At 44.2% G+C, this 15,717-nt stretch overlaps 1 protein-coding gene across 1 annotated transcript; it reads right to left on the bottom strand.

Annotated features, from left to right (window-relative positions):
• Nucleotides 1-7,226: 7,226 nt before the first annotated feature.
• LOC134948343 (histo-blood group ABO system transferase-like) lies at nucleotides 7,227-14,510 on the bottom strand. Its single transcript, XM_063936267.1, has 4 exons — nucleotides 14,454-14,510; nucleotides 11,395-11,430; nucleotides 8,750-8,884; nucleotides 7,227-8,189 (listed from the first exon to the last, which is right to left on the bottom strand). The coding sequence occupies exons 2-4, from the start codon at nucleotides 11,427-11,429 to the stop codon at nucleotides 7,499-7,501; spliced, it is 861 nt and encodes a 286-aa protein (XP_063792337.1). The 5' UTR covers nucleotide 11,430; nucleotides 14,454-14,510; the 3' UTR covers nucleotides 7,227-7,498.
• Nucleotides 14,511-15,717: the final 1,207 nt, after the last annotated feature.

The following is a 15,717-nucleotide window of genomic DNA, read 5'->3' as shown; positions in this document are numbered from 1 at the left end:
TGTGGACATGAGCCAAGTGTTAAAGAAGGTGGGCTGTAGCTGCCATTAGAAGGCTACAGTATCTGAGGTGAAGAGTGGGCCAGATGTACCTGCTGCGTTCTGTCTGGAAACTGAGTGGCTGTGTCATAGTTCCGCCAGAGAGGGCTGTGAGACGGTGTGTCTCTCAGAAAAGCCAGCGAAGAAACACAGAGTGACTGCTGGCCAGGTGAATGACCTCAGGGGCAGATGTACTAAGCTTTGTAGAATGATAAAATGGAGAGAAATAAAATATCAACCAGTCAGCTGCTAGCTGCCATATTACAGACTGTCTTTGAAAAATGACAGTTAGGAGCTGATTGGTTGGTAGTTTATCTCTCTCCTCATTATCACTCCCCAAAGCTTAGTACATTTGCCCCATGAGAGAGGAGGACTTAACCAGAGGCAGAGAGATGTTGTCCTGGTAATCCTGGTAACCACTGATGTCAGTCGGAGCTGTCTAGTGACCAGGAGCCCCAGCCATGCACATTATAGGAGGTGGGGGCAGAGTTTAGCGGAGCTGTCCGGAGCTGTGAGGTGCTGATCCATCTCAGACAACAGCTGCTAGTGTGTGTAAATATATGCGGCATACACCTACCTACAGCCGAGACGTTTCCTCAGAAATGACAGATCTTTTACTACCCACAAAGAAAGGCATCTATTAAGCATCATCTTACAGCTAGGAACGCAGGGACATATGAACTAAACTCTTGATGATAGCAGCATTACAATACTATATCTTTGTATACTGCAAAATAGTCATATTTCAATTTATTCCTGACTGCTAAACATCCTCCTTTCTATAATTATATTATCTTATGAGTGTCATGTTTATCAAGTTACCATATAGATAAAAGGATGCTATGACACTTAATGATCATAATAATAAATGGGACAAAAAAACCCTCCAGTGAGATATTGTACAGTATATCCTTCGGGATCGGTATGAAATACCTCCAATCAAAATTCCGACGGTCGAAATCCCGACAGCAATTGACGACGGTCAAAATCCCGACAAGGTCAAAATCCCGACATGGACAAAATACCGACATTTAAAATACCGACAAGGTCAAAATACCAACATGTAAAATGCCGACAGGTCAAAATACCGTCATGCATTTTTCATTGTTTTTGTGTGGGTATGTCGACATAGGTTGACATGGACACCATATAAGTGTACCGCGTCCCCTCCCATGGCTCGCTGCGCTCGCCATGCTTCGAGCACGGTGCCTCGCTGTGCTCGGCACACTATTATATTCCCCCTCCAGGTCCACTGGGATGGTAAAGTCGGTTTCAATGAAAAAATCATGAAAAACTCATGTTGTCATTTTGACCTGGCGGCATTTTACATGTCGGTATTTTGACCTTGTCGGTATTTTAAATATCGGTATTTTGTCCATGTCGGGATTTTGACCTTTGTCGGGATTTTGACCGTCTGTCAATTGCTGTCGGGATTTCGACCGTCGGGATTTTAATTGGAGGTAAATTAACTGCATCCCTATCCTTCATCTTGGATCATCACCAGAGAGAATTAATGACAGGGACTAAGGGTTTAACAAGCCAGGATTTTCAACTTCATTAAATGTGCTCCAACCAGTGACTGGAACATTCAGACATATAGATATATGCATTTATCATTATAGTTTATATTTTACAGTAAGTTAGTTGTAAAGTGTAGTAGCAGAAATAATTTCAGTTGGGGTTGTAAAAGTAAATTTATGGTTCTACATTTGTAATTGTAGTAAAAATAACGAAATGCTTAATGCAGTCTCTTTGACAGACGAAACGCGTCAGGTCTGTGGTACTGTAATTGAGAATCCTCTATGAACAGATAAGCGCTAATTTTTTATTTTCTTCTGTACGTGTGCTACAGCATGTACTATTTTTAATATGTTGTACACTGTATAGATACCCTTTTTTTTAAGAAACCATATAACCTTTAGTAGATTTTTGTCTTTGGGACTGAACTGCCCCTAACTGTGTATAGAACAATATTTTTTTTAATGCAGTGTGACCTTTTTCAAATACTTTACACTATGATTTATTTTATCCTCTATATGCTGACTTCTATGGTGAGTTATATGACCAAAGAAACTGTGATTATGATTATCAGAATTACTTATTACTATATGCTCACCATATTAAGTTTGTTGTGACATGCATTATACTATATACTATACTACATACACTTATGCGACTTCTCGGAGGGGAAAAGTTGCATACGATCACCCCTGAACCGCCCGGCAGCTTCCCAGCGGTAGGATCGCACATGATACATCGTATGCAGTCCTTTTGATTACAATATATCATATGCGACCCCAGCCAAGGCTGCCGATACGATGTATCATATGCGACCCCAGCCAAGGCTGCCGATACATCTGTAGTGCAGTACATCCAATCTAGGGGTTCCGATCCGATGATCACGGGGCCGCAAATCGGATCGGAGGTAAAACACATGCGATTTGCCAGTGTTCATCCGATTTATCGTCCCGAAACAACGGAATCAGATGAAATTGGGTAAAATCGCACTAGTGTACTGTACCCCGGGCCCCCCCTGTCAGCCCCCCCTCAGCCAGAGCACACTGACATCACTAGTTTTCCCTCTTATGCAGCAGCAGAACCAGATAGCCAGAATGTGAGCATGACAGTATGCAGTGCAGGCAGAGACACAGCAGTATAAGATTTCATGAACTATTGACTCTGCTTTCCAACCAGAGGAGAGATAGGAGGGTGAAGATAATTGTAAGTGACACAAGGTGGGATCCCTGTGTCACTTACAGCTCTCTCCACACCTGGGTGGCTGAGTCCTGTGTAACTTGTTATCGAATGAGAGTCTATAGAGAGAGAAGAGACGCACACACACATAATCCTCCTGAGTACTGTCCCAGTGTGTAAGTAGAACAGAAGCAAAAAGAAATGTAACCAAAGTTAAAATCAGGCGTAAGGTGGGCTGGTGTTCTAATTGTAGCAGCTGCTATAAAACAGGTCTAGTCAATCCTGTACAAAACAAGAGGTAACCCTTTTCTGCGCTTTACCACTAGTCTCAAACAAATAAGAAATACCCTCTGTCAGATAAGGTAACAAAGATAGATATGGAGTAAAAAGGTTCTCATGGGAGCCAATCAGCCTTTAGATTAATAATATTTAACAATATTTAAAAGGTTTTTATTTATACACAAATAAAAGGTACTTGTAACCTAAAAATTCGACATTGATACAATTGTCTAAAAATTCAGTAAAACGATTTCACAATCTTATACATAGACATTTTTAGTTGATATGAGGAATTTATAGTCAGGTAATCACAATCGGAACTTGAAAAGGACGTGTATCCAACCAGATGCTTGTGGTGGTGACTTTTTTGACCCAATACTGCGAAACCCAACGCGTTTCGTCCGTTAGGACTTCATCAGGGGTTTACAATCCGTTTTTGTGAAAAAATAATTTACCACTGGTTAGGACGGGATTAAATTCTTAATGCTACATCCAATCACATGTTCTTTTCAAATGATGTGGTGTCTAAATTGGCTTCATCAAAACAAAAATTTACAATTAAGTTGAAGTCAGATGTTGTGATTTTCCCTAATTTCCTCAAGGAGAGTGGAACCTTATAATCCACCTCTGCTCCAATAAGTATCTCCAAAAAATGGGGTTCTTTTAGAGATCTCCAATCTTGAACCGCACTATTCCTTTTTCACAGGAACCGGCACAACTTCACAGGAACACAGCTACCTAGTCAATCCTGTATACACTAAAACGATAAACAACAAAGTAGCAGCGCTATGCAATCAATAATGTAATCAGAAGTCCATTAGGTATGGTGGAGATTAAGGCACGTGGAGATGAATTGATTAAAGGTGAAAAAAGAACAATTATTTAATAAAAATACATACAATGTATCAAATCAAGAAATTAAAAGTTAAAAAGCAAGCAGAATCACCATGAAGCTGCCCTAATCATATTGTCCGTTCCTTATTTTGTGTGGACTGCAGGTATATATGATGAACAAGTAAAATAAGGGCTGATGGCACAGTCCTGATAGCAATATTACCACAGTGGTTACCGCTGGAGGAAGGGGTCCCCTGGATAGCGTCCCTTTATGCGGGTGGAATCGTTGGGATCCTGTGTCCTCACCAGATTGCGGGGTCCTCAGTGCTAGGTGACAAGCCAATGTCACCAGTGGGCAAAGCTGTTCGCCTGTTTATCTGCAAATTCTTGTAGAAGTCCACTAAAGGTCTGGATGTAGCAAGTGCAGCTTCCAGTAGATAAAGGGGATCTGGGTCAAACAGCTGACGCGTTTTGCTGCAGAACCTGCAGCTTTCTCAAAGGTCATATTGTAAGTAGTGATGTGCACCGGACATTTTTCGGGTTTTGTGTTTTGGTTTTAGATTTGGTTCCGCGGCCGTGTTTTGGATTCGGGCGCGTTTTGGCAAAACCTCCCTGAAATTTTTTTGTCGGATTCGGGTCTGCTTTGGATTTTTTACAAAAACCCCTCAAAAACAGCTTAAATCATAGAATTTGGGGGTCATTTTGATCCCATAGTATTATTAACCTCAATAACCATAATTTCCACTCATTTCCAGTGTATTCTGAACACCTCACAATATTATTTTTAGTCCTAAAATTTGCACCAAGGTTGCTGGATGGCTAAACTAAGCTACCCAAGTGGCCGACACAAACACCTGGCACATCTAGGAGTTGCACTGCAGTGTCAGACAGGATGGCAGATTTAAAAAATAGTCCCCAAACAGCACATGATGCAAAGTAAAAAAGAGGTGCAATGAGGTAGCTGCGTGACTAAGCTAAGCGACCCAAGTGGCCGACACAAACACCTGGCCCATCTAGGAGTGGAACTTCAGTGTCAGACAGGATGGCAGATTTAAAAAATAGTCCCCAAACAGCACATGATGCAAAGAAAAAAAGAGGTGCAATGAGGTAGCTATGTGACTAAGCTAAGCGACCCAAGTGGCCGACACAAACACCTGGCCCATCTAGGAGTGGCACTGCAGTTTTCTAGCGAGAGGATGAGTGCTTCCATCCTCATGTGAATCTGAACCACTAGCCATGAACATAGGCCAGGGCCTCAGCCGTTCCTAGCCACTCCGTGTCGTAAATGGCATATTGGCAAGTTTACGCTTCTCATCAGACGCTTTTAATTTTGATTTTTGGGTCATTTTACTGAACTTTTGTAGTATACTTGATGACACAGAGGTAGAGCAGTGGACTACTGTACCATACTGCTGTATATTATATACTGGTGGTCAGCAAAATTCTGCACTGTCCTCCTACTATATATACTGCGCACAACTAAAATGCACCACAGGTATGGATGGATAGTATACTTGACGACACAGAGGTAGGTAAAGCAGTGGACGACTGTACCGTACTGCTATATATTATATACTGGTGGTCAGCAAAATTCTGCACTGTCCTCATACTATATATACTGTGCACAACTAAAATGCACCACAGGTATGGATGGATAGTATACTTGACGACACAGAGGTAGGTAGAGCAGTGGCCTACTGTACCGTACTGCTATATATTATATACTAGTGGTCAGCAAAATTCTGCACTGTCCTCCTACTATATATACTGCTCACAACTAAAATGCACCACAAGTATGGATGGATAGTATACTTGACGACACAGAGGTAGGTAGAGTAGTGGACTACTGTACCGTACTACTATATATAATATACTGGTGGTCAGCAAAATTCTGCACTGTCCTCCTACTATATATACTGCGCAGAACTAAAATGCACCCCAGGTATGGATGGATAGTATACTTGACGACAAAGAGGTAGGTAGAGCAGTGGACTACTGTACCGTACTGCTATATATTATATACTGGTGGTCAGCAAAATTCTGCACTGTCCTCCTACTATATATACTGTGCACAACTAAAATGCACCACAGGTATGGATGGATAGTATACTTGACGACACAGAGGTAGGTACAGCAGTGGCCTACTGTACCGTATTGCTATATATTATATACTGGTGGTCGGCAAAATTCTGCACTGTCCTCCTACTATATATACTGCGCACAAATAAAATGCACCACAGGCATGGATGGATAGTATACTTGACGACACAGAGGTAGGTAGAGCAGTAGACTACTTTACCGTACTGCTATATAATACTGGTGGTCACTGGTCAGCAAAATTCTGCATTGTCCTCCTACTATAGTATATACTGCAATGCAGCACAGATATGGAGCGTTTTTCAGGCAGAGAACGTAGATATTTTCAGCACACTGAGCACAGATATTTGCAAGCACACTGAGCACAGATATTTGCAGCACACTGAGCACAGATATTTGCAGCACACTGAACACAGAAACTGAGAGAACGCTGCACGTCCTCTCCCAATCATCTCCAATGCACGAGTAAAAATGGCGGCGACGCACGGCTCCTTATATAGAATACGAATCTCGTGAGAATCCGACAGCGGGATGATGACGTTCGGGCGCGCTCGGGTTAACCAAGCAAGGCGGGAGGATCCGAGTCTGCCTCGGAAACGTGTTTAATGGGTGAAGTTCAGGGGGGGGGGGGGGGGGGGTCGGATTCCGAGGAACCGAACCCGCTCATCACTAATTGTAAGTAGTACAGAGGCTGCTACTATTTTTGCATTTGACAAGATAATTTATAGATTTTATTTTTCTATGTGAATTTTAAGGTTGTTTAAGTTGTCTTTTGTTCCACTACAAGTACATTTTATAAAACAGTTTTCTATCAATTAGGTGGAGCTATAAACAGTACCCTGCATTATTAAACTATTAGTTTAAATCTAATACACACCATTGGGCTAAATTTAATACACACAATACATACATTCCAACATGACCCATTCCAGTAGGGACAAAATCCTCTCTACCTTCTTACGTTACAATTGCAATCACCTGTGTTGAAACACCTTTCTTATCAATGAAATAGTTCAACACAGGTGACTACAATCATATATTAAGAGAGAAGTCTTTGTAAAGAGCATTTTGTCCCTCCTGGAATGGGTCATGTTGGGAGGTATGCACAATCTAATATACAGCCCCCCCCCCCCCCCCCTCCACCGGGGGCCCCCTCTCTAACGTGCCCCGGGCACCCCCAAGGCTTAATCCGGCCCTGTCTGTATGGTCTATTATGGAAAGAGGTCCATGTGGGGTGTGACACCATGAGTTACCACACCGGGTGACACCAACCCTAGTGATGCCACTGCACTAGATGGCTGTAGAGTGTGTCACACAATTTGGATCATCACAAATCTGACCATAATGGACATTGATCCGGTGGCATCATTTGGTCCTATGACAGGGATACTATGATGCAGGTTTTCTTGTCACCCAGCCCACCTTGGCTCAGAGAGCTTGCACTTGCCACTGCGCCAAGCGTAGGAGGTCATTGCTGAACTTTGTATTTTGAAATTTTGGTGGAGAGAGTAGACAGATCATGAACCAGATGGAAGTGTTGTCCTCATTTGTCCAGGTATCACGGCTTGTCCCGGACCTTTGCATAATCTTTTGGAACATCAATAAATCTCTTTTTCTGCACAACAGCCGAGTCTCCATAATAGTAGTTCCATGCATATTCTGGAGAGAGGACTTTAGTTGGTTTGTGATAGAGGAAATATCTATTTAAATAGCTCTCATCGTGCCAACGGGCTTCAACATATTTTTTCTTGTCTGCCAGCATGGCGCGGTGGCAGTGGTCAGTCAACTTGTAGATCCCCTCTACTGTGCCCCCAAAATAGCAGCCTGTATAGTAAAAATCCCCCTCATCATAGGGAATATAGCCGGCAGACGCTGGCCGCCGTTCATTGGTAAAGTCTTTACGTGATGACGTAAAGAAACCAGAATGAATAGTTCCAAACACATCGCTTAAGATCTCAACTCCAACGTGGTCGGTGAACTTCATGTCCACGTCGGCACACACCAGATAGTCCACCTCATGGACGAAGCGCTCGCGAGTGTAATCTCGAATAATCTGCATGCGCCTCATGGTGATGTCTTGCCATCTCTTGTAAGCAGGGGCTACCAGTACGATCAGTTGTCTCCTCTCACCAAGTGTAACGTTGGGTATGTTATTGGGCTGATCGGTGAGTACATAGTAATTTACCGGGTGTCCCACCATGAAGAACTTCTCAGATGATTCTAGAAAATCTTGAATAAATTGAACATATCTGAAAAACATACAAAGTGTGGAGCATTAGGAACAGAAGGGCAGATAGAATTATTTAGGTTTCATTTGGGAAGGACACCCCTTATCTTATTTAGTTATTTATTTAGCTATTTATTTATTTAGTTAGTTATTTAGTTATTTTTGAATGTAGAGAGACTACTAATTGTTACTGTACTGTGTTAATGTTTTATGTTTGTATTATAGTTACTCCTGCTAATTACCATATGCCATGCAGCAATACATCTATTGGGTTACAGATAGTGCAACTCTGTTGGCTGATACTACGGGGGGAATTTACTAAAGCTTCTATAACAGGGAATTGGGGATGTTGCCCATAATATTATAAACCAATCAGATGCTGTCTATCATTTTCTAAAAGGCAATAGAGAAATTATAGACAGTATCTAATTGGTTGCTATGGGCAATATTACCAATTCTCTGTTTTTGAATGCTTTAGCAAATTTACCCCTATGAGTCCCTGAACATATTAACATCTACTGTACTTGGAACAAGGATTAGATGCCAATAGTGACAGTAATATTATTATTATTTGTGACTTACTTTTTAATAGCAAAGACAGTGAGGCCGATCCGGACACCTCTCTGGTGGAACTGAGCATTCAGGATGTCTATGTTATAAGTGCCATCCCATATAATTGGGGCAAGCCAAGCAGTCACCAACAAGACATCACTTCTCCTGGATAAGAAAGAAATCAGTCTTGTAAGTAATTACACAAAAACTTGTCTTGCATTATCCCAACGGTTAAAACTAGTTATAAGAAACAAAAACAATGATACCAAAAGAGTGGCTATCGTTAGAAAAAAGATCTGCATATATAATTTAGTTTATCAGTACTGTATAGTCGTCCAGTGTCGGACAGGGGCATGAAGGGCCCACCAGGGGAATGCAGTTATAGGGGCCCATACTTAGGGGTGTGGCCAGCCTACAAAGGGGATGTGGCCAGCCTCCACAAAAATAGTCTAATGCAGTGTAATGCAACATATCTACCATGTATAATACAAGTGCACAGTCTGGAATCTGATCCCTAGAGGAAGGAGTTGGCCCTCAGGCAGTGGGGCCTACCAGTGGTTTCCCTGGTACCACTGTGGGCCAGTCCGACCCTGTAGTCGTCCCCTCTCAGGCTAGCCTATTTGTGCCACTTGGTTCCACACATTTTGCACCCCATCATGTTACCTACTGCCTATTATAACCACAATCATACTGTACCTCTCCTTAGCTACCCCATACATTGATGCCCTTCTGCTCGGCCGCTTTGCCGATGTCCAAGCTCCCTGAGCTGTCTCCTTGTGGTCTTAGATTAGGCTAAAGCAGAGTGCTGGGCAACAGGTCACCCTCCATAAGTGTGCCCCTGATGAGGTGAAGTATAATAATCTTAAAAACATAACTCCGGTATTAATTCTCTTTAGGAACATGTGCTGTACAGGTCCGGCATATGAGTAAAAAGCACTGAACATCGGTACTTTGCGGCATGAGCCGCGCATCTGTTGGAACCTGATTTAGGTCGATTCTGTCTATCATTTTCTAGAATGCAGTTGACAAATGTGAGCTAGAATCTGGTTGGTATGGGCAACTACACTGCATTTAATTTTTAGACATATTAGTAAATCTACCCCATAGAGTCAACACACAAAACATTTCAGACTATTGCTGTATTTTTAAATGCCCCCCCCCCCCCCCCCCCCCCCCCACTGGGGTTAGAGGGAAGCTATTGGGGTTGGGGTGGGGGGTGGGGGGGTTTGCAGGGCTTTTTTTTTTTTTTACTAGTGTGAGTGATGCTCCACATTGTAGGAGGTACAGCACATGCGCTGTGGCTTTCTTTGGCTATATGCACCTGAGACCAAGCAAGGGGGGGCACAGGAGATGCAGAACTTGCCCTGCGTAGGAGCTCATTCGTTCACAACCTGGGTGGGATTGCTCAATTCTTACTAGGAAGATAGATGCGGCCTCCGTCCTGCCATTTTTGTGGTCACTACCTTGTCTCCAGCTGCATGTGACTCTGTTATCGGAAGGTGTACTGGCCACTCACCTCTGTTGTTACACTTACCAGTGAGTTCTGCCATTCGCTCTGCTCTGCCAGGGCATACAGACGAAGCCACACTTACCTTCAGTCTGGGATTTCAGGAGCAAATCCATTGCTATTACCTCCTATGGCTCCAACGGTGACTATATTGAAATCTATAAATTTGCCCACTTCATTAGATTATACCAGAGGTTCCCAAACATGGTACTCAAAGCTCACCAACAGTCCTGGTTTTAAGGATATCCATTCCTGAGCACACATGGCTAAATCAAATTTACTGAAGTACTAATTAAGGGACTAATTTAGGACCGATTTCTGCAGTGCATTTTCGCACAGCGGGCGATCAGGTTTGAACTGCGCATGCGCAGGTGCTGCAGTGCTATCAGCATCTCAGCCCAGCAATCGCCTCTGCCTGACTGACAGGCAGAGGCATTCGCTGGGCGGGAGGGGGCGGGCCATCGGCATTGGGACGCTGTTGTGGGTGTGCCCAGACTGTGTGGGGGGTGGGCCGTGGCAGCTGCGTGATGTCACACGCAGCTGCTGCCGTCAGGTAGCTCCCTGCCAGTGCGCAGGAGTTGCGCTGGTGGGGAGCTACTCTTCAGGTACAAAAGCATTGGGGCCGTGCGATGCTTTTGTACCTGTGCGGCAGGGTAGGGCCTGACATGCGGAGTGGACTAGCCCTGTGCTGGGTGTCCCCCCGCATGTCAGGGTGGCTGATCGTGGCACGGCTACGATCATGTCTGTATTAGGCCCTAAGTCACCAGTGCCTCAACATGGTTATCCTTAATACCTGGACCATTAGGATGCCTTGAGGACCGCGTTTAAGAACCTCTGGGTTATACACTCTCTGAGTTCTCAGTTCTTTAACATCTAAACTCTCTCCAAGATTTGATACATCTCCCCCTTATTTCATTAAGCACTTTATACATTCTTACCCGCAGAGCTCAGGAATGTGAATCGGCTGGGCTCGCCTGGCAGATCTCCGAGCAGGAGGTAGGTACGATGTCTCTGTAACCCACCCTCTGCCACCCTGCACACTTACGCCACCAGTAGTAATGGCTACATAGGTAAATATGGTTTCTGTTTTGCTCATTGTTTCTCTAAAAGTTGAGCCACTGCCTGAGAAGACTGATCCTACTATGTACTGTAGTGTATAGAAACTCACGGGGGTTTCAGAACATCTGGCTTCTCATACAACATTCTGCAAGCAGAAAAGACTGTGTTAGAATAGTTCTATTATTAACCACTTAACTGACAATTTCCCCCCCCAAAAAAGCTCAGAAATTGTATTTTTTTTTATGAGTGAATTAGGTGAAGAACATGAATTTAACCCTATCCAAAATGATTTTAGTTAAAAAAAAAGTAAAAAAAAAAAAAATGTTTGGATTTTTAAAATATATATCTTTGTTTCAAACATCGGAACATCGGTCAGAACATCGGTAACATCACGAACATCGCGATATTACTTGTTTTTGCACCCCAGGCAGCTGGCAGTTACAAGGTTGGGGGGGTTGGTTTACACTTCCCCAGTGGCTGCTATTGTCTGCAGCCGCTGGATGCGGGGTCCTGATCGGCAGCACGGCAACACTGAGGGGAGAGTGCAGAAAGGCAGAGAGACCTTCTGGTCCCTCTGACAGCAGCAGCGGAAGGAAGTTTTCCTTCCCTGCCGCTGCTAACACTGTTTATCTGACTGGTCGCATCCTGTGCGACCAGGTCAGATAAAGCACTTGCTGGTGTGGTCGCATCTGATGTGACCATGCCAGGCAAGTGGTTAAGGGGCCTATGTACTAAGCCTTGGAGAAAGATAAAGTGGAGAGAGATAAAGTACCAGTCAATCGGCTCCTAACTGCCATGTCACAGGCTGGGTTTGAAAAATGACAGTAAGGAGCCGATTGGCTGGAACTTTATCTGTCGGATTTATCTCCATCCAAGGCTTAGTAAATAGAACCCTTTGTAAATAAACCCTTAAGTATTCCACTTTATTAAACAGAATAAGTTTGTAGTGAAATAAAAAATATTCTAGTAAAATTTACACCAACAGAGCACACAATCTACACAAACACCAGAGTCGTATTAACGCTTGCCAGGAGGCGGCTACATCGCCCTCACCTCGGGCAGCGCCCCGTACTATGGGCCTAATTCAGACCTGATCGTTCCTTTGTGAATTTGCAGAGGTTTGCAATCGGATATTGTCGCCGCCCAGACAGAGTGAAAATCCACCCCGTGCAAGTCTGCGTACGCCGCGAGAAAAGCTTTGCATACGCCGGTCAGCTCAAATCCGTTCGCAACTCACTCACCATCAAATGATTTTTCCAGTCTGTGCAGTCTGTGTGTAGCCCGGGACTTACTCCTACAGTGCGATACACACAGGCTGATCGGGCCGAAGCTGACGTCAAACACCCGCCCTGAAAACACTTGGGAACGCCTGCGTTTTTCCTGACACTCCCAGAAAACAGGCCGTTACCACCCCTAAACATTTGCTTCCTGTCGATCAATCAGCGTACGCCTAGCGATCAAAAAAGACGCAGGATTTTTCTACAGTTTGGCCTCACGCTTGCGCATTATGATCCGTATGCAGAGCCGACCCTAGCCAAGTTGATGCCCTAGGCAAGATTTTGGCTGGTTCCCCCTAGCACCGCCGCTAGTTCCGCTTCTGACCCTTTACCACTCTCTCATCGCAGCACCTATCACCACAGATCACAGCAGCAGCCAGCAACATCCATCACCCATAGCAATCCTCATTTTGATGTTCTATGCCAGCAAGAGCATTGGTGTCCCCACCACCCTATATATGAAATAGGGACAGTGTGCACCAGAGGCACATGGTCCAAAAATATGCGGGTTCTTGCTGGGAAGGGGCATGGACACACAATGGTACCCACAATTCAAATTACGCCACACAGTAGTGCAACTTTATTCACATTATATCACATGATAATGTCCCCTATACTGTACATATTATGCCTCACCGCATCACTACTTGTTCACATTACTCCTCACCGTATTGCTCTCTTCCCATTACACTGCACCGTATTGCTCCTTACTCACATAAAACCACACAGTATTACCCCTTATTCACATTATACCACATCATATCTCTCCTTATTCACATAACACCACACCGTGTAACTCCTTATACACATTACACCACACCGTATCGCTCCTTGTACACATTACACCACACCGTATCACTTCTTTTTCACATTGCACCACACCGCCGGGCTGCGGGAAGTTTAAGTACTGTGGGGAAGAATTTGGCTGCGAGAGGGCTGCAAGGTAGAATTAGGCTGCGGGGAAGGGGGTCAGTATGTCGCCGCTACCACTGATAATCCAGCAAGACGGATAATCCATCACAGTGGGTGCCGGATTATCAGTGGTGTGCCTATATTGCATATGAATATCAATTGATTAAAGATCAAAAAGTCTGCAAACATTAAATAAAAAAGACACCTGTTGCTGGGTAGGTCCCCTCTGGCTGGCAGGTTGCAGCTGGGAAGAGCTGTCTAGCTGCGGTTGGGAAGAGCTGTCTGGTTGCATCTGGGATGATTTGCGCTGGCTGTGGCTGGGCAAGTGCCCCCTGGATGGCTGTGGCTGGACGGGTCCGCGCTGTCTGACTATGGCAGGGTCATTCACCGATGGATGGCTGCGTCTGGTCCGGACCCCACAGCCTGTTCCTTTCTTAAGCGCCGCGGCTCTGCATAGAGACGTCCTGACGTTAAGTCATGTGAGTCTCTCTACTAGTCCCCACAGCAGCAGTTCCTGTGGCTTCCGGCTCCCGGCTGAGCTTCCCGATCGGAGCTGAGACCTCCGATCACGGTAGCCAGCACAAAGCAGGGGTCAGCCAGCTCTAGCTAGGCTTGAATGCCCCAGGGCATTCTAAATGCCCTAGTCAATTGCCTAGCTTGCCTATAGCTAGTACCGGCTCTATCCGTATGCATGCACAGTCGTTCGATAATTGCCCGCCTTGCAATTTCGCAACAGCTATCAAGTCTGAATTAGGCCCTATATATTCTGCTGGCAGCGTCATCTACTGGGGGATAAAAGATGGTGCAAAAACAGAAGACAGCACAGAAGAGGTGAGGAATCTACACCAGTGCCATCTTTCTGAATATATGAATCAGATGAATCAGCTGCTGCAACTCTTCTTACACCAGGAAACATACAGCCTTCCATGTCATATACTGTAGTGGGAAGTGGAGCTACAGTATCAGCCACTGATATTACCTGTCTATCTTCACATCTAGTAATGAATCCAGGCGTGATATGTTGCCATCACTGTGGGATCTGAGAAGATTGTATAAAGAATGTTCACTTAATAAAACATCATTATTGACAATCATCGAGCCTGCAGACAGTAATGCAAATATACTCTGTTATAACATGTTTTTTAAAAAAAAATTGCAAACACAGATAAAAAAATAAATCTGTAATAGTTAATAGTATTTTTCATAATTCCATTTGTATATCTTTATATTTATTCTTATTTTTAGTTACATTTTTCTGTATTCTTACTTTTTTTATTATGTTCATTTATATATCCCTGATGAAGATGGTATTACGGTGAAACGCGTTGGATGGCTATTGGTTTTGCTGGACTGTCTGAGGAAGCATCCACACCATACCAGGAGCTTGCCACCATTAATTTGGGTGAGGTAGTGAGGTAGGGTTGTTGTGGACTCCCAGAAGATAGGTTTAGTGATACGCAAGTTGATTATCGTTTTTAATGTAAGAATATACTACACAATGAAAAACGACCAAAACATTGATGACTGTGTTCTGCATAATGGGACTTGCTGAATAAAACTGCTGCCTTGTTTAAGTCTGGTGAATGCACCCACTTTTTCTAAAAAAGGGGTCCGCCAGCGTAGATGATTTCAGCCACAAACTGCTTCTTATTCATGGTTGATCAGAAGCATTTCATAGCCAGGATCCTCAGTGCCTGCTGTCTGTGGGCAGTGACCCATGTGTACAGTACTGGATGAATTTTGGACACAAGGAGAAGGTCCCACGGGGCACCCCACTTTAGGACCAGGCATGCGCATTACATTTTGTACTGGACAGGCAGTTCAAAGTCAAGCTTCCATTGTGGGCCCTCACATCTCTTATTCTAAGTGGTGCAAGTAGAAAAATGTCTTATAGGTACTGTGTGTGCATACCAAAAAAAGGGTGTGGCCAAATGCCACATGGGGCATGGCCAATGACAATGGGGGCGTGATACACATATGGGGGGGCCAGATACACATTGCCCCACAGTGCCAGATATACATTGCCCCAGAGTGCCAGATACACATTGCCCCAGAGTGCCAGATACACAAATGCCCCCACAGTGCCAGATACACAAATGCCCCCACAGTATCAGATACACATTGCCCCAGAGTGCCAAATACACAAATGCCCCAACAGTGCCAGATACACAAATGCCCCCACAGTGCCAGATACACAAATGCCCCCACAGTATCAGATACACATTGCCCCAGAGTGCCAGATA

The sequence above is a fragment of the Pseudophryne corroboree genome, chromosome 8 (assembly GCF_028390025.1).
Source record: "Pseudophryne corroboree isolate aPseCor3 chromosome 8, aPseCor3.hap2, whole genome shotgun sequence".
Lineage (NCBI taxonomy): Eukaryota > Metazoa > Chordata > Amphibia > Anura > Myobatrachidae > Pseudophryne > Pseudophryne corroboree.
The sequence above is the reverse complement of the archived record's forward strand: the minus strand, read 5'-3'. Positions and strand labels throughout refer to the sequence as shown.